The sequence below is a fragment of the Megascapheus bottae genome, chromosome 9, assembly GCF_031878675.1.
Source record: "Megascapheus bottae isolate mThoBot1 chromosome 9, mThoBot2.hap1, whole genome shotgun sequence".
In the NCBI taxonomy this organism is placed as follows: domain Eukaryota; kingdom Metazoa; phylum Chordata; class Mammalia; order Rodentia; family Geomyidae; genus Megascapheus; species Megascapheus bottae.
Window position 1 is genome coordinate 12,484,290 of NC_143517.1, and position 20,307 is coordinate 12,504,596.

Sequence of the window (20,307 nt, forward strand, 5' to 3'; positions counted from 1 at the left end):
AAGATTTTAACAGATCAGTCAAAATAAGAGGCTTTCAAATTTTTTTGTAAAATTGTCTTTGAGATGACTATATTACCCAAATATTATCTACATACTAAGCTATAATAAAATGAGAGTAATATAATTTTTTAAATTTCTAAGAACAAACCATTTCATTTAAATTATTTAGATCAAAATTTTGTTAAATACAAAAACATACACTTTCAGTATTTAATTTTCATTTTTCAAGGGTTCCCACAGTCTTCCGATTCCTATCTACTTAGGATTATAAAAATCTACCCTTAGTTGACTTATTTTAAAAGGCGATAGCCTTGCTGGTTTTAATTGTCCTTAGACAACATGAAGAAAAAGCATAAAAATTGCCTAGTCATTGAGTTGAAGTTTAAATATTTTTTAGTTGAACCATGAATACCCATGCAGTTGGACAAAATATAATATCTACTTGTACCCATGCAGTTGGACAAAATATAATATCTACTTGAATGAGATTAGTTGAAGTCTGAGAGACACACAGGGAGGGAGGGAAGGGGAGAGAGAAGGAGGGGGGAAGGGAAAGAGAGCATGCAAACTCCAGTTTGTAAACACTTTTAAACTGTCTTTTAATGTTCAGGTTTTGATTCTTTCTTGGAAAGATAATAAGATGTTGGAAGACATTACTGAGTGACCTTCTAGTGTTTATTATGGGAATTCATTCAGTTCTTAAGGTGATTTCAAAGGAAACAGATCTAAAATAGTTAAAGCATTTTGCTAAACAGTGGTCAACAATACCAGATGCTTTAACCCATTCACTCATTTATATACAATTTAGCATTTATGTGCTATACATCTTGTTGCCACTGAACCTCAAATATCTAGGCAAACATCACTACTAAAATACTCTTACTGAATTCTCTAATTCTCTAACATTTCTCTAATTTCCTTCAAGGGGAGAAAAAACTGAGCTATAGAGAATGCAGCCCTTAGAATTTTGCATATATTGCTATCTGCAGTTAGATCTAGCATGAGGACATATTTTGAAAATCTTGAATCTTTTTCATGTTGTATTTGTTTTTTCTATCCAGTTTTGTCAGATACTCTGGTTCTTGTCCCCCTCTTCCTGTAAGAAACACATCAGTTAGCTTGGGTGGGACTCAAAGAATTAGGTGCTTCCCAAGTAATAGGGAAATTTATTTGGAAGACAGAGCCCTGATTGCTGGATCCTCTGGACTAATATTAATCAGGAGCCAATCGCTTTAAATTGCCAAAGCAGCCATAAAACTACCCACTTAGTTTACTATGCTCTGGTAATCTATAAAAGCAGTAGCAAAATCCAGAGTAATCAAAATATAAAAAATAAATCAAAACAAACTCTTTTTTTGTCAGTTGTGGGGCTTGAACTCAGGGCCTGTGTACTGTCCTTGGACTTTTCTCAAGAGCTCTACCATTGAGCCACAGCACCACTTCCAGCTTTTTTCTATGTATGTGGTACCGAGGAATTGAACCGGGATCTTCGTGCAGGCTAGGCAAGCACTCTACCACTAGGCCAAACTCACGGACTAAAACCCTTAAGGTATCAACTATTACTGTTTTGGGGGCCTTAATTTTTGTCTCCCCACCCAAAAAAATGACAGGATTGGATTAGATACTGGTTATTTTCTATTTTCTTTTGCTGTTTAATTCTATGAAGTAAAGGGACAACTACAGTGTGTTTAATTGTAAGTAGAAAAATCTTTGGGCCTATAAGAAAAAGTGGGCAATATGTTTAGGAATGCTTACAAGCTTATTTGCTTCCAACATGAAATATCTTTAATTTAGGCTGAAAATCTTTATTATTAAATTCTTCATAGAAAAAGAATGATTTTCAAAATACCTTTTCCATACTACTCTGGAATCTATTAAGCTACTTCTCTCAACCAACAGCCAAAGATAAAGTTTTAAAATTTCATATACTAAGAGCATTTATAGAAATGTATTTCTTACTAAAAGTTCACTTTATTCGGTATTTTCTGATGGACTAAGTTCTAGTCTCAAATATCAAAATTTTCAGAAATGGTAAACAATTGTAAGATGACTGAAAAGTACTCTGTTATAAGTGTATCCCAATGTGAAATAATTAAAGCTTTTGTGGTAACTATTCTAAGTTTGCAAAGGTATCATAAATCAAAGTGTTCTGGATCTACTCTTCTAAATAAAGTTCTCCTTTCCTTGCCTCTACATCCCAGAAAATCAGGGTCAACACTAAGTTCATGTTGGAGGACAGGAGAAAGGAAGTGGTGAGAAAGGGTAGGAAAAGCAAGGAAAGACATGTAGGAGGAAGAAGGGGAGAACTAGAAAGGTTACAGAGACACTGAGAGACTAGAGAAAAAGATATTAAGACAAAAAAGGAGAGGTGGAGAATGGAAAGAATAGGGGAGATTTGGAAAGCAAAGTAGCACAAGACACTGAGGTGATACCTGCAGAGGAGTGAGCATCAGAGAAGAAGAGATAAGAGAAAACAAGAAGCACAGGGAAGTAGGAAGGGGACGATGAGCAGTGAACAAAAGCAAATAGAGAAAAGAATATAACTGTCTACACAGCCAAGCACCCAAGGTGCTTTATGTTTGGGTCACTCACCAGTGCATAAACCCAAAGCTCAATACAGTAATGCTCCTACTTCTTTAACTTAAAAGCACTTAAAGAGATTAACAAATCCATTACAATTTATATTATACATAGACAAGTTCTGAATACAGGATCAATAAATAAACATAGAAATTATTACATATTTTGTATTACATAAAAGCTTCATTTTTTAAATTAAGAAATATGATATAGTACACTTAAATTCCAAAGTATTAGCTTACTGAGCACCAATATGCATTCAATGGATAATGCACAGAGCAATGCTAAGTTTCCTATGTCCTCTGGAGCCACAGTAGGAGAGTTCTCAGATTCTGATGGTGATTTGAGGGCTTCAATTCTTTCTCTTCTGGTTATGTCCCTTGGCCAAATGCACCTGCTTGGCCAAGCTTCTTTCCTTCCTATCTTCTTTGTCTCTGGATGTCACTTTACTGGCCGTATCCTTCATGATTGCTGTTTTTTTCTTATCATCCTTGGATTTAGTACTCTTATCTGGGTCCACTTTTTCCTTCACTCTATCCTTTTTACCCTTGAAAGGCTCTTTCCTTGATGTATCGGAATCAGCCACTTTCTTATTCTTCCGCTCATCTTCCTTTTCTTTCTTCCCCCCTTTTCTTTCTTCATTCTTCCTAGACACTGACTTCGCAATTTCCTTCCTGAGCTCTTCCTTAGTCGGTTCTTTAACATTCAGATTTCCCCACCAAAGAAAAATACGTTTACTGACTGCATCACTTAAATTGTAGAATAGCAATTCAGTGAAACACTCTTTGTCTTTTTACCCATTTTTCCCCACGCGAGAAAATGCTCATTCAAAAAAAATTTTGAGTTGGTTAAAAATATCAGCTATAAAAGAAATGCTGAAATCTCACCATCACTTTTTCCAGCTTCATATTTGGCTTGCATTGGTTATCAAAGGTTAACATGCAACTTTGTTAAAGTGAGCGCACCCAAAAGAGCTGAGCCTTACCCAGTTAGCTCATACTTCACAACCACAAGGGTGACATAAATAAAGGAACACTGGCAATGTAAAAACCAACTTTCCATACAGTTTTTAGACAGATATTTTTAATAGGAAACAAAACATCATGTCTTTAAAACACTGTGCTTATAGTCTTCGAGAAAAAAATATGCACAAGTGAAAACTACAGAGCATTCAATACTTAGCTAAATAGGAATAACAATAATATCTCCATGTACAAGAACATTTAAAATCATTACCTGTAAGAGTTAGAACAAAATCTTTTATTTTTTTTCAGAGTCAATCAGTATTCCTTTAAATATATGTCCTAATCAATTCCTACAAAACCAACTAACCTGTCCATAACATAACCTGTTTGTAGTGAAGGGAAAAGAACTAAATAGAACGCACAGGTAATTCCAAATCTCATGTAAGATGAGATTTTCAACATGTGTCGCATAAGTTTAGCAGAGTAATTAGTTAAAAGTTTAAATTTAACCTTTTTGTTCTCTTATCTGGCAGTTGTAAGAGAGGGTATCTCTGCACAATGTTGCATTTATGTGGTGTCAAACAAAATGAAAAATTACTTAAATATAATAAAATATGGAAGATCTACATCTGCTGACTCAATATATGGAAAACTGTTAAAGCATAGGTTTAGTCAAAATGGGCTGTAGATCGGGGGGGGGGGGGAGGGCTCAAAGGAAGTATTCCTACATTGCAACTTCCCAGATAGTCAAATAAACTCTAGATTAACCAACAAGAATATCATTGAATTTCCTGGGATTAAGCCATCAGGAAACACTTTAATTCTTCCTGAAAAAAAAAAACTCATTAAATCATGTAATAATATAGAATAACATCCATATAGAAGTATCCTCCAAGTCTTCATTCTACTTCAAGGCTGTTTTCAGACTAATACAGAGGAGCAAAAGAATAAAATAATTATGCAACCCCCTCACATATTATTCTGCATAGCATTTTTAAAGAACATTAAGTAATTACTATTGAATTTACTTCTCATATCAAGAAGTAAACTGATCCTTCATAGACCACTTATTTCATCACTATTTACATGAAATTAAAATGGTAAACTATCTTTCTTTCTATAAATAAGCCTGGCAGAGTGTTCAGGGTCACAACATTAGACATCCTCATCTTTCACAAAACCAGCATATCAAATATCAAAAAATCTTAAAGTTATAGCAAAAATCACATTGCAAACCATAGGCCAAGCATTTGGAAAGAAAGATTTTTTTTAAAGAAAACCATGCAATTCCTCATGCCTTTTTTCCCCTTAAGAACATTAATGTATACATATGTACAGGAAAAAAATGCAAGGGTATTAAAATTCTAATACTGAGGGCCGATAATTTGGCCTAGAGGTAGAGTGCTGCCTAACATGCACGAAAACCAGGTTTCGATTCCTCCATACCACATACACAGAAAAAGCCAGAAGCGGCGCTGTGGCTCAAGTGGTAGAGCTCTAGCCTTGAGAAAGCCCAAGGACAGTGCTCAGGCCCTGAGTTCAAGCCCCAGGACTGGAAAAAAAAAATCTAATATTGAACTCATAGCCTACATAGAATGGTAGATGTGTAATTCTTAATTAAATAAAAATATACAATGCAAATTCTAGCTTGAAAGGATAAAGCTTACAAATCTAAATTTCATTTTACTAGAAAGCGTACATCTGATTGTACACATTGTGTTTAAGACAGTATCATGAAAAATTCTGGAATAATGAAGTCAGTCAGTAATGAATTTACCACTGTGATAATAGCAATATAAAAAATCAAACCAAGAAAGGTTCTGAGTAGTAAGGTAAGATGATTATGTACATTTAATGTAAATATTCTAACAAATGTAACATGATACTGGTTTATGTTCTCAGCTAAAAACTTTTACATTCTTATGTAAAAATCTGTTTTATGGTTTTACCTAAAACTTTGCATAGCTTTTAGATTAAAATGTAAGTTAATCAAAATTATAGTCTAGGAAGAAAACTTTCCAATGAGTCTTTGAAAAAATAAATCTTTATAAGTGACATAAGGTGCACCCAAACCCAAAAGAAGCAATATTATTTAGCATTAGTAGCTGCATTTACATAACATACTGGAACATCTCATGCACTTTAAAGCACAAATGTGATTCATTCAAGCCTAATTTGAAAACCAAAAATACCTTTAGTCTTAGTTTTTCTCTTGGCTACCCCACCAGGTCCTTCTGTTGGTATTTATAAGATGAAAACAGGTTACAAAGACAAAGTGTTAAGGAATCCAAAAATAAGTATTAGTAAGTTGAAACTGATGCTGCTATAAAACAAAGATACTTATATTTATCATAAAAGACACTTTAACATTTACCCTATCATTTATATATCTCTTTAAAGACTTGGTCTCATTTTGTACAACAGACAAATGACAATGATCCCCTCAATATTTCAACTGGCATTAACATGTAACAATCATTGGCTTTAGCAACATCTACTGCCTCTGTAAATGCATTTGTCTAGGATCCTGTTCTGGACGCAGATGATAGCATAGAGAGAGCTAGGGTCCTTCTCCACTCAAATCACCATAGCCACCCAGAACAGACTCACCTATTTTTATAGAATTTTCATCTGTGTCTGGCCAGTCATTGCTTTACCCTCATTATTTCAAATCTTTTAAAGAGTTACAGAAGTAACACACTATTATATAATCACATGGATTTTTTCACTCAAAAAAACAATGTAATAGCTTTCTTCCCCTTCTTTTGACAGATCAGAGTTCTGATACTGGATTTCTTTGTGACAGTTAACAAAATCAATCCCACATTCCTTCTGGTACAAGTGTTTCCAACCAGCATGTACTCCATGTCTCTCTCAATTGGTCATTCTTTTCTATTTCTCAGTCATAAAAATACCATTTTGGGTACACAGATGGGCAAATTTCTACAGCAGCACGCTAAATAAGATGACAGCCAATTTCTCAGGCATATTTGGTGAAAAGTGTTGTTACTATTCAGGAGGATGGGAGGAAAAAAAAAAAAACAGAGCTAAGGCCTAAGGATATCAAAAGAAAGTTTCCCAATCACGACACTTACTCCTGCTGCAAATGGAAGAATCTGCTCTATATGCTTCTTGGCAACACAATCATACACCTACAATCAGGATAACACTCCCATTTCCAGTGTAAGAGGGATTTTATACCAATTACATTTTTCACATCATCTGCCATTCCTCAGCTCCCTTCTCTTTCTCTATTTGCACAAAGTGTTTCTATCAAATTCAGTGTAATGAGAATTCTAATTTAGTATAAATTGAAATACAATCATCATTCTGGAAAAAATATGTATGACTTACTGCTGACTACATGAAAAGAAAAGGAAGACACATGTGGCTAACTGTTCATTGTGGTTGTATCTATAATGCCTATATAGCATTTGTATTATAACTGGGTCTCAATGTGTTTATATTATAATTATGTTTCACATACAAAACTTGATTCTTCCCTAAACTCTGTCAAAACAACATACCACTGTAATACAGATCACACCCTACTGAAGTCTACTTCTTAATAAGATACTAACCTACTCTTGTTGAATTACACTTTAAATACATGGTTATTTTTGAATGTGTCAAAAAGAGTAACATAAAGCTTCAAAATATACTCTCCGTACTACTCATATTTCTTTATCCACTGATGCACATCCTTCTAGGCCAGGCTGAAATTGTCCTATTAAATAGCAGGGTAGGGCTGGATGACTATGATTGATGCCTACAATCCAAGCTTCTGTGAGATAGAGAACAGAATTATCACACCAGGCCAAACAACATTAAGACTTCCTCTCAAACAATAAAATTTCGGTATGTGCCTGCTTCTGTCCTAGCAAATCATAAATAGATGGTGTGGTCCAGGCTGGCCTGAGCATCAATCTGAGACCCCTGAAAAAACCAGCAAAAGTAAAAATGACAAGCATGCCTTAAGTCAGTGCTGAAGTACTCACCTAGCAATCACAAGACCTTGCATTAAAAAAAAGTAACCCTTCTATTAATTACAATAAAAAATATACGGAAAAAAAAAAGAAAAACCCACCCTGTAAAGCCAGGCATCAGTGGTTCATGTCTACAATCACAGCTACTCAGGAGGCTTAGAAATTAGGATTGCTTTTCAAAGAACCCCAGCAGGAAAGTCCGTGCGACTCTCACCAATAAACTACAATAAAAGCCAGAAGAGAGGCTGTGGGTCAAGTGGTAGAAGCTCAGGAAAGAGCCCAGGCCCTGAGCTCAAGCCCTAGCATCAGCAGCCCCCACCCTCCACCCCATCAAAGGAAAAAACAGTAACACCACAAAAAAATAGAGTAGCAAAAATCAGACTACCCACTTTCCACACCCACTTATGATAGATTCAAAACGAGCTATAGTGAAGAAAAGACTTAAGTCAGAAGCCAAAATGTTAGATCAGCAACAAATTAAACAAACAGAACAAAGTGAGCACTTGAAAACTTTTAAAACATTCCAGTCTTGGGAGATATAACTTCCCACAAGGATATGCATGTTCCAAGCATAAAGCAACATTGAAGGTCCTAAAATATCAAATTAAAAAAACTCAAATTAAGCTTCCTTCTCTGAGGCTAAAAAAACAGAGAGAAATTTCTTATACAATAAAGAATTCCTGAGACTTCTATTCATGGGAACTAATACAAACATCATTATATTCAAATATGAATGAATATCATGTCTTTAAGATGACAAGGAAGAACTCAAATAGTGTAAATTTAAGAAAGGCACTTAGCTTTGCAGAATCAGATCAAGCAAAAAAACATAGTTCCTCGCCTATGGGAGTTCACAGTCTAAATGGCACTTATGCCTCAAAATGACATAGTTAATATTTTACTCCTATGTATTACCTCAGTATCTCAACAAATATAAGGAGATAATCTGGCTTACTTGCTCCAGTAAATGATTTAAAAAATAGTCTGAGTTATTAAGTTTGTTAACTATCCCATATATATTATGATTAACAAAGACTCCATAGCCCATATCATAGAAAGTTTGTTATATGTACTATAGAATTAAGTAGCTAATCTAGAGTATTACTGGGAAAAAGCCACTGGTTACCAATTCCGTAAGGGTTTAAACTGCCAAGTGATCAAATTAAGAATCACTAGCAGTGCTTATGCTTGCTTTTGACAATTCTCCAAATCTATAATCTTTTTATTATCTTTTAAAATAATTTAATTTAAAAGACAATAATAATTTTAAAAAGTTTATAAATACATCTTGATCAGTATCGTCCCTTTCAGCATTCTCACCTATCTCCCCTATCCACATCTCCCCTCTTCTAATTTTGTAAGACAAACATTGGATTCTTGATTGCATTCTCCTTCTCTTCTCTTCATTTCTCTACTCCCTTCCCCCAACCCACCTCTTTCAAGTACCCATTCCCTGGTGTTTTATTTTGCTGAACTTTGACTTTGCCTTTCTAAGAAACTCACACTATTTGAGTTCTCCCTTGAATTCTTAAAGAAACCATTGCGTTCTGTATAATCACGTGAGAATAAAACAAAGCAAATTAAAGCAGGAGAAAAGTTTTTCTTTCTTGTCCAGATGCCACTCTATACCTCAAGGAGGCAATTCGTAAAGCAATCCTTCAAGCGCCCAGTCAGCACTCCATCCTGACCTCCACATCTGACAGGGAGAGAACAGGCTAGCTGGGCTTCAGGTCTCAGGAGTAAGCAGGACTAGTACCTTGAAGACACTCCAGTGGTTGGCTTACATCCTTACTATTCAATTCTCAGATTCATCAGGGCTGAAAGAAGCCAAAATGCAAGGACTAATCCCCAGTGCTCTCACCCTCTTTTTGCACCAAACCCCAGAGAACCTGGTTCTCTCAGGTCAACAGATGAGCATCCAAAGAATCAACAGCCACACCAAGGAACCAACACTACATCTAACACTTAGCATACCCACAGAATCTGAAAGAAAAACATGAGGAAAAATCCCCTCACTATAAACTCAGGTATACTGAATGCAATGTGGTAAGTATGTGCTTGAGTTTAACACTATTTGTATGAGGCAATACTACACAGTAAATCTTTAGAGAATTAGGAATTATGTAATAGGCATGATTTAAGCAGTCATGAGTCATGCTGATCAACTTCATGTTATTTTACAGCACAGTTTTTGCCAACAACTTTATTCTCTCTCCCTCTCTCTCTCTCCCTCCCCCTCCCTCCCTCCCCACCGCCCCCCTCTCTCTCTCTCCCTCCCTCTCCCTCTCTCCCTCTCTCTCTCCCTCCCCCTCCCTTCCCGCCCCTCTCTCTCTCTCTCTCTCCCCCTCCCTCTCCCTCTCTCACACATGCACGCACACACACACACACACACACACACACACACACACACACACGCACACACTTAGGGACAGGTGGACGGAAGTCACAGAATTCAGGGGTTCTTTAGTTAAATCCTGTATCAGAGGCCTTCAAATACATGGTACAAAATGAATGCCTAATCATTCTGTCTCCCACTCTGGTTTTTCACTTAGGAAAATATAGCATAATTAATTTCTGTATGTAAAATGTACATTAGTATCATGACAGAAAACGCAAAGCCGATTAAATACAAAAATTTTAACACAAAAATTATTTTTCACTAACAAACACATCTTCTGGAGTTAGTAGGTATGACGAACTAACAAAGAAGGTTTCCATAAAAAGAGTTTCTCAGACATCTGGCTAAGTGAATTTCACTGAGAATATGAGCCCACAATCTTTTCAAACTTAAACCTAATAATATTTTACAGTGTCTAAATTCCAAATAGACCTAAGAAATGTAGATCCAATCTGAATTCAGAAAGAACATTACTAAATAATAACTTTAAATAATACTTAGTAGCTGGTTGCTTGGTGAAATTACCAAGCTGGGTAACCTCTCCAACTTGGACTGTGGACTGAAGCGCTGTCTTCTAATTAATGACTTGTCCTTTCAAGCTATGACTTCGTACTCAAGAAGCAAAAGGTGTCATATTCCTCTTAGAAAAAAGGGATCCATAATGTACTTACATAAAAGTAATTTAATTAAATATGGGAAATCAAAGAATACTGGAAAAAGTAAAAAAAAATTACAAATACTGTTGTCTAAAATGTGAATCTTCTCAAAGTTAATCAAAATCTTAGAGAAACTTCAAAATATTTTAAAAATATGATACATCATTCTTCCAAAGAGTCACAGAAAGCAAAAGGTCTTAGATCTTCCTCTTTAAAGCTTTAAGAGCTTTGTTTGGAGGTGAAATCTTCCGTTAGGTAATGTATTTTATGTACAGTGAGTATAATTTGCTTTTGCTATTATTAAAGCAAACTCATTAAAAAGAAATTGAGGGGGGGAGGGAAATGGGTACCAAGACATGTGAAAGGGTATCAATGTATGTGAATTAATGCACCTTCTATCTGGCAAATATCATGTAACCCTTTTACTAATTACAATAAAAATAAATAAAAAAAAAGAAATTGATGACATTTTTATTCTACATTAATGAATTAGTACTTTAATAAATTTAATTTATAAACCTAAAAATCATACTTATAAGTCAAAATTGATAAGTTAATAAAAGAAAAACTGGGAAAAGATAGGATGAATAATTTTAATATGTACAGCATTACTTACGACACATATTTACATTTTCCCTTTTTAATATGCTTAATTAAAAAATACAAATTACCTTCTCTGGATATATATATGAAAATGAAATTTAAAATAAATATTACTTTCAGAAACAGAACTATGCAAACACACTACTCTTGAATTCATGAACTTAAGTACTCTAAGGCAAAAATACAGAATTAGTTTAGAATTATTTCCAAAGCACCATTTAATACAGAATTTTACACTGAGATTTGTATGACCCTTTCAGAGAAGTCAGTTAACCTAAATTACTTACAGATTAAAAATAACAGCATTTTAAAGAACCATCCTTTAATACTTCAAACAAGTTAAAGACTAACAGAGAAGGATTTAACTTATGTATCATGCCAGAAAAGAAATTTGTAATCAAGTCCATTAGAATAATCATCATTAATAGTGTTAGAAAGACAGGCATCAATGGTTAACCACAACACAATTTACTACTGTTAAGTTTCCAAATTTAGTTCTGTGAATACATGACTTGAAATAGAATAATACAGAAACCAATTATACTACCAATCATCTTCAATGTAGTCTGTAGGTAACCACAAGAATGAGGGATACCATTGTGTTCACTGGAGTGGGGAGCCAAGCAAGGAAATAGCTATATAGTTGTACTGGGCAAGATTGCATGGTTGGCTTGTACTCTAAGGTCACAGCTGCCCCACAGTGCATTAAGCCCTGCATAAGCAAAGGAAAACAAAGAAGAGAGACTGCTCCTGGTTTTCATAAGCCAGTGACTTCAGTCTCTGAGTCAGTTACTGGTTATGTAAATCCAAAATGACACAAGTCTTTCCCTGAACCCCTTCATCCTGTGACGTACCATCAACACCATCTGTGGTTTCGCTTTCTTCTTCTTCTTCTTCTTCTAGCATTTCAAAAGGAGTCATTATATCATAGAGAAAGGAGAGGAAACCATAAAACCAATCTGAACTTTCCTCTGCTAAAATATTAAGGACTTCCTCAAGAGAATCAATATTTTCATTACTGCCATCTTTGGTCAGGCCTACATAAGAATAAAGGAAGAGAGAAAGAGAAAATAAGGAGAGCAGTTAGGAGGAAAAAAATTCAGTGGAGGAAGAGTGATTGCAACAAGACTGTGCACTGTGTTCATGGACGGTTATAGGAAAATTAGAACTGGAAATAAATGAAATGAGATGCACATCACACAATCAAGTATCAGTTATCTGTGCTAAAGGACAGCCAACCTGACCACTCCCCACCATTCGTACCACCTCTTGTACAGGGGTGTGGAATATTAACATTTACTCATTGGTCTTGAGCTAAAAACAGAGAAAAATTGTATCTATTCAGTTCCATAGACAAAAGTAGTATTAGATGGGGGAAAAAATACTTCTAGCAACCTCCTGGTTTGCTCATTTACCAAAGGCATCAATATCAAGAGTTGATTAAAAAGTTATGCATACATCAATAAATACTTATAGGAAATAAAATGGCTCATTTTCTCATCTTTTTTCCTCCTAGAACCTGGAATAAATTTAGAAAACTCTGGGATGATAAGACCAGCAGGATGATTTTGTTATACTCTGCACAGATGGACTCCAATCCATTCAAATTAAGTAACTCAAATCACACATTTGAATTTTAACTATTAAGTAGTAGGTTAGTTCTGTATGAATTTGGCAAATGATTCATGGTGTTATAAATGGGCTCAATAATTATGGTTAGCTATTGTTATCAATTCTCTGGGCCTTCAGTAAGGAATTCAGAATAGGCTTGAGTCACTCATTTGCAGTGGCAATATCCAAAATTCCTCTCCTCATCAGCTCAGGAAATCACCTTCTACTGCAAAGTCTATTGGCTTCTGTCCTTGTTAATCCCTCGAGGAAGAATAGGTCATCCTAATAGAAAGAAATCAGTACATACAATCATTTGTATTTCTTCTCTGAAGAACTGGCTGGGAGGAGGAAGAGATTCTTAGTTCCCATAGGTTTCAAAATCTGCTCGTATTGCCAAGCTCCATATAGCAAGGCCACAAAATTTGGGGATGGAAACAGAACAGAAATTCGGGCTACAAGAAAACTAAACAGCAATGACCTCAAAGCTACTCCAACTGCAGCTGCCCAAAACTTGGTCATTTAAGGCTTTGATAAAATGCAAATCAACAGCCACAACTATTAGCTATCAAGACTGACTTCTAAGAGACAGTTGTATAACAGCTACTTTAAGTTTTAAAGATAACAATGAGTTATCTGCTTTATTGATAGAACTATATCATTTTTCACACTGGAAGTGGAGTGAGAATGGCAGGGGTTGGGGAAAGAGAGGGACATAATTTATGAAAACATTTAAATTACTTTTTGAAAAGCCCAGAATGCTTTTTATTGAGCTTCAGGGCTGACAAATCCTGTGAACAACAACCATAAAAAGGGCCCACATTCCCACCCAAGTATCTGTGAAAATAACATTATATCTTCTCTCTACCTAAAATACCATAGCTGCCACAATACTCTTTTTATCTTTTTCTCCACGTTCCAATATATTATTTCTGAGTATTAAATGTAAAATATAAACCTATCCTGCTTTTCATGATAACAAATTGTCTACCAAATACACAAAAGTACTTGAAAACTTGTGTCATGATCTGCCTATTGCTCTTAAGACAAAAAGTACCAGTCCAAAGAAGAAAAAAAATATTCTGGATCTGTAACTCCTTCTTAACCTCTTTGACTATGCCCCAATAAAAGAGCAATGTGTTCATACTCTTAGTTGGGCAAACTCTGGCCTACTCCTCTCTTAAGTTCACTCAACACATCATTCAGTGGACAAATGTTTATCAAGGAGCTAGAAGTTGAGGACTGGTTTGACTACTGTGCATCAGGAATAAGTGGGATAGTGCCAGCTAGGTGCAAATCCTAAAACAAAATGAGAGCATGTAATTGTTAGGTAATAATGCACTAAGAAGTTACTGTTTTTAGCATCTAGCCCTATTGATTTTTTTTTAATGTGGAAAGGGAATCTGTAAAGAATATAGTGTGAGCAATGTAATTTTCAGTAACAGAAGCTAAAATCAAAGATATTTCCCATAAACTGGCCACTAAACCAGGATGCTTATGTAGCCAGGAACAGGCTCAGTATATTTTCAAAGTTTATCAAAAAGGCATTGGCCTACTTAGGAGGCTGAGATATGAGGATCAAAGTTCAAAGCCAGCCCAGGCACAAAAGGACCTGAGGCACTTATCTCCAATTAAACTCTAGAAAATGGGAAGTGGGGCTTGGCTCAAGGGGTAGGGCAATAAGGGTGGTAAGCTTTAAGCTGAAAAGCTCAGAGACAGCGCCCAGGCCCAGTTCAAGCCCCATGAGCCACAAAAAAAAAAAAAAAAAAAAAAAAAAAAGCCAATGATCTACATTTATTCAGACGTATTTAACTCTTAACTCCTTTTTATTTCATAAGATAAGCCTTGAGATACAAAACTTATATGATATACATATATGTAGATTTAAGAATCTAGGGGGGAAAATGCTAAAGGTATCAAAGTTCAACATATCCCAATTATTACTACTTCCTTTCAAGACAAGTTTTCTTTTACTCCATTTTCTCCAATTTTCTTTCTGCCCCTAGGATTCCTTCTACCTCATCCTAAAACCTTTACCCTGAGAGTTTACCCCTCAACAGATACCTAAATGGTAATGCACCCACAGAACATAGCTTCTCTGTAACTTCTCCTGATCATACAGAGCTAATGAAAGTCTCTACACATGCCCCTAAATTTTACTAGGCACTTCTTTTACAGTCTCCTACCAGCAATAGCAGCACAGCTAAACCACAATAATCTCAAACATAAGGAAAGAACTTCCATCTTCAATCCAAGTTAAGTATTTAGTGCTGAGAATTAAGAATGGAGAAGTAATTTGAGGTAACAGCCTGACAGCTCAGTTTGAATATATTTCACATTTATAATAGCCACAAATTAACTATGTACTGAGTTAAAAATAATTGAATTTTAACCTTCTTGTTACTTTCTTCACAATTTCTTAGTGAAATTACAAACATGAGCACATGGGGTTCAACCTCGTAGTAATAATTCTTAGGAAAGGAATAAACTTTGCTCTGCCCATACCACAAGTCTACCTGCTAATAGTGACTTTTAGAGGAATGAATTTTTGGAATGTAATGTATACTAAAAAATCAAGTCATTCATATAAAAAATAGCAGTTTCAAAAAAAAGAAGTAGATGAAGGGCTAAGAAATATAAACAGACCCTGAGACTATGAAGGGTAGAATGGGCTAAGAAAAATGAGGAAGATAGAATAGTGAATACTATTGTAATAAATTACTTATAGCTATGAAAACAGAGCAATAAAACCATCAGAAGGTTTGGAGAAGGGGGAAAGGGACAAAAGAAGACAGAGGGGATGAAAGGGATTGAAATACATTGTAAACATGTTTGGAATATAATATCACAATATAATCTGCCCCAACCTTGCAACTGATACAAGCTAATTTAAAGGGGGAAAAAATGACGATAGTATATCAGAAGTAAAATTATTTCCAAAAACAAAGGAACTTTTAGCCCATCTGAAATTATCTTTAAAAATAAAAAGCTTCAGGGGCCGGGAGTTTGGCCTAGTGGTTAAAGTGCTTGCCTAGCATGCATGAAGACCCAGGTTTGATTCCTTGGTACCACATACATAGAAAAATGCCAGAAGTGGTGCCGAGGCTCAAGTGGTAGAGCTCTAGCCCAAGGTCAGTGCTCAGGCCGTGAGCTCAAGCCCAGGACTGGCAAAAAAATAAATAAATAAATAAATAAATAAAAGGCTTCACCAATCCAAATACATTTAAAGTGATACTTTGGAGTAGTAAGTCATATTTATAGGAAACTTAGCAAGCAATTATCATCATACTGACATGTTGAGTTGTATATAATTTATTTCTTTTGCATACCTAAAATTATACTCATCTGACGTTAAATGTATAACAGAAATTATGGCTTAGAAATGTAATGACAGAGTTATAAAAAAAAATTCCACTAAGGTTAAGAAAAGAAATTTCAAGAAAATGTTATAGTAAGCTTCCTCTGTAAGTAGTCAACATTAGTTATCACTAAATGATAACTAAGAAAGAAACTGTACTACTTCTAATCACAACAAAAACCTTGTTTAAAACTGGTGGTTCGTTTAGGGTTTTTTGTTTATTTTTTGTAATTTAATATTATCGTCAGGGTGATGTACAGAGGTTACAGTTACATATGTAAGGTAGTGAGTACATTTCTTGTCGAACATTGTTGGACAAGAAATAGCTGCTTGCTTTTCAAACAAGACTTATCTACTGAAAGCCATTTAAGTGGTTACAGACATCTTTCCATTTGCTCCTGTTCTTAAAAACATGACAAACAGCCCAGGCATAGTGGCTCACACGGGTAATCCTAGCTACTCAGGAGGCTGAGATCAAAGGATCAAGGTTCAAAGCCAGCCCGGCACAAAAAGACTTGAGACTCTTATCTCCAATCAACCTCCAGAAAATTAGAAGTGAGGCCTGGCTCAAGGATAGGGAGGCAGCCTTGAGCATGTTCAAGCCCCATGACCCACAAAAAAAACAAACAAAAAAAAACAAAAACAACTAACTCACAACAAATCAAAGTAGCCAGGAAGACTTAGTCCTGCTATTCTATAAAGCTTAGTTGGTAACACCATGATATAGCCACTATTTTTCTAAATATTTGATTTTAAAAAATGCCTAACCCGACCTGGGAGTGTGACTTAGTGGTAGAATGCTTATCTCACATGTATGAAGAAGCCCTGAGCTTGATTTATTGATACCACATACACAGAAAAAGTCAGAAGTGGTACTGTGGCTCAAGTGGTTAAGTGCTAGCCTTGAGAAAGTTCAAGGATAGTGCTGGGGACCTGAGTTCAAGCCCAGGAACTGACCAAAAAAAAAAAAAAATTCCTAACCTATGTTAAGCTCCATACAAAAGCAAAGGAAATGATGCTATTTAAAACCAGAATTATGCCACGCTAAAAGGCTAGATTATATAAGTTACATATTAAAGTCAGCACCATCAGTAGGAGAGCATTTTAAAATAAATGAGGGAATATTACATTTTTATTTCAAGAAATATTAAAAATAAAATCAGGACAAATAATTCTACAGGGACTGAAAGAAAAGTAAAAGATTTCTAAAACAATAAAATAAGTTCAAAAGACTATGTTCATAATTTCATATTCATTTTACAATATATACAAGACATTTTAAGATTTTAGCTATCGTAACTTTATTCTAAATGAATTCATGTATGCCTTTAGAAATCTGCATTTTCAAATGAAACTGAATTGTGGGAAACGGTGTAAAAAAGAAGCTGCAGTTTTATCATATTGAAAAGAGTCTAGGAATTATTCGTACCTTAAGTACAGAATATGAAGAGCTCTAATCTGAAAGCACAAATGCAATGATACATACTTAAAATATATATGCAAGAGCTATATGCATACTGATGAAAGTAAATTGAAATGTGGTAATAAGGTCATTTGATGTTGCAATAAGAATAAAATGGATTGTTCAGAAGCAAAATACCTTCCAGGAAATATGTATAATTGACAGAAATATTATTAAATTTAAAATCTTCTTTTGATTTCAATATTTTACTATCACTAACAAAATAAAAAATCTAAGTGTACTTGCCTAATAAAACTTTGGCATCATCCACATCAAAGTCTCCATCACCATCAGCATCATAGACTCCTAGTTTTCCTACAAGAGAAGAGAAACAGTAGATAGAGCAATAAAAAAACAAACTTAATAAGGGATTGCTACTTATTGCAGCCCTTGTTTCAGCCAGCAACATTTCTGATTGATTGATTTATTCTCTTAATCCCACAGAGTAGTGTAGTGTGAACATATTATCAAACATCCATTTCACTTAGCAATCCTAAAACATGACTAAGATTATGTTTTAAAGGTTTAACAATACACTGATATAATAGCTTCAAAATAATTTTATTACAGGTAAAACTTTTAAGAGATACAAGGAAAAAAATCAACCCATTTCAAGCAGTTACAGAAAATGCAATGTTTTGCAAGTGGCACTGGCTCAAAGTGGTAGAATACTAGTCTGGAGCAAAAACAACTCAGGGTCAGTGCCCAGGCCCTGAGTTCAAGCCTCTCCACCCCCCCCAAAAAAATATATTGTTTTGTAGTTTGAAATTTTATCACAGTGTCGATATTCAAAAGCAAAAGAAACAAACCAACCACTCATCAAATAAAGACCAAAAGTAATAAACAAGCTAACACAGAATCTAGCTACAAAACAGACAACAGAAAAGAACAACAAAAAAAAAACCTACTAAAAGAGAATGGTTACTATATTTATTTTTTTTATTTTTATTACTGTAGATCATGGGGCTTGAACTCAGCCTGGGCACAGTCCCTGGATTCTTCAGCTCAAGGCTACCGCCCTATCCTTGAGCCAAGCCCCACTTCCATTTTCTAGAGGTTAACTGAAGATAAGAGTCTCAGGTCCTTTTACAACAGTGAAAAACTTAGATACACAAGGTCATGTAAGATGACTAAATGATAAAGTATCTCTAGAATATGGAAAATGAGCTTTATCTTGAGTGATTGTTGTTCTTAAAGTTATGTTATTTCTCTTCTCCTTTGTTGCCCTTTGGTTAATCTCATACAGTTACTGCATCTGACTTTGTTATCTGGTATATTGTGTATATATTTATTTGTTTATTTGAAATGGGAAAGGGAAAGGGGAAAACAAGATGATTGAGAGGGGGAAGGGGAGGGAAATGGGGGCAAAAATATAAGAAGCGGTATCAATGTGTGAGAAGTAATACACCTACTATTTGTCAAATGTAACTGTAACCCCTCTATACATTACCTCAATAAAAAAAAATTTTTTTTTAAAGTCTCAGGTCCTTTTGTGTCCTGGCTGGCTTTGAACCTTGATCCTCAGATCTCAGCCTTCTGAGTAGCTAGGATTACAATTGTGAGCCATATATTTTATATAATGATTTACTAAAGAAATATTATACAATAACCTTCAAGGGGGAAACATAAAAACAAAGTAAGAAGATCTAAAGTTTTCTAAAATTATAAAAAAAAATTATGGTTATGCTACTTAACTAGTGCCGGCTATTTTTTACTAAAGAGGGAAGAGGAAAAGGCATAAGATATGCTGAGAAGACAGTATCTAATACATTTAGTACTACAGAACAGTAAATATGTTCATTGAACATTTTTTTCAGTTAATTTTCACTTTAATTCAAGAAGGTAAATCTTGTACTGTTGATCAAAGAAAAAATTCCAGTCATTCATCTTTGGCTTTGGAATGCATCATGTGATTTTTGCCTTCTACTTTGAATTATCTATGCCACTGAATTAATGTGCTAACTGCAGTTAGCATTTTTTAATTTTTTTATTTTATTGATTTTATTTGAGTGATTTTTTTAAATACTTGTTTTAGGATTTACCTTAAGGATGCTTTTCTCACTCCTTCGTTTAAAACTAAACCTCTCAGATGTTTCTTTCATGAAGTTGTCCATACCATCCCCACAATTTAATGGCTTCCCATGTAAGCCTAGTATTGTCCTTATTAGTTATTTCTTATCTGGTTAGAAGAACTTATGGAACTGCCAGAGCCATGTTAAGTGCTTCTGTTCCTCTGTATCTTTGTAACATTTGCGTTTACTTTTGTAAGTTTTTCGTTGGCGAAATCTGAAACTCAAGGGCTCCTTCCTTCTCTTTATTCCTGAAATTTTATTAGTCTGAAATATTGCCATACTTGTTCAAATACTAAGGTGTAGTTAATGGTGGTTTTTTTAATATATTTTTATTGTAATTAATAGAAGGGTTACATGATATTTGCCAGATAGATGGTGCATTAATTCCCATACATTGATACCCTTTCACATGTCTTGGTCCCCATTTCCCTCCCCCCCATTATTTTAATAATGCTTTCTCATTAGAAACATTCATTTAACATTTCAAATGACTCTAATACATTCAATAGCTGAAAAGCATTCTAAAACAAATATGATTCATAATTCATCCTTGGTCTAAAAAGAATGAAGAAACAATGTACAGAAATATTTTTAAAGCAATCACAAATCCAGTATTAGT

At 34.8% G+C, this 20,307-nt stretch overlaps 1 protein-coding gene across 11 annotated transcripts in view; it reads right to left on the bottom strand.

Annotated features, from left to right (window-relative positions):
- Window positions 1-20,307, bottom strand: part of Asph (aspartate beta-hydroxylase) — a 192,244-nt gene that overhangs the window by 137,086 nt on the left and 34,851 nt on the right. For 4 of the 11 annotated variants that reach the window (XM_090338861.1, XM_090338860.1, XM_090338862.1 and 1 more), the window contains 2 exons: window positions 17,863-17,931; window positions 12,043-12,225 (listed from right to left, as the gene is read on the bottom strand). In XM_090338861.1, coding sequence (XP_090194987.1) covers window positions 12,043-12,225; window positions 17,863-17,931 — 252 coding nt within the window. Of the gene's footprint in view, window positions 1-5,737; window positions 5,780-11,209; window positions 12,226-17,862; window positions 17,932-20,307 lie in introns of those variants that run through there. The other 7 variants (XM_090338865.1, XM_090338864.1, XM_090338866.1 and 4 more) reach the window with 3 other exon arrangements.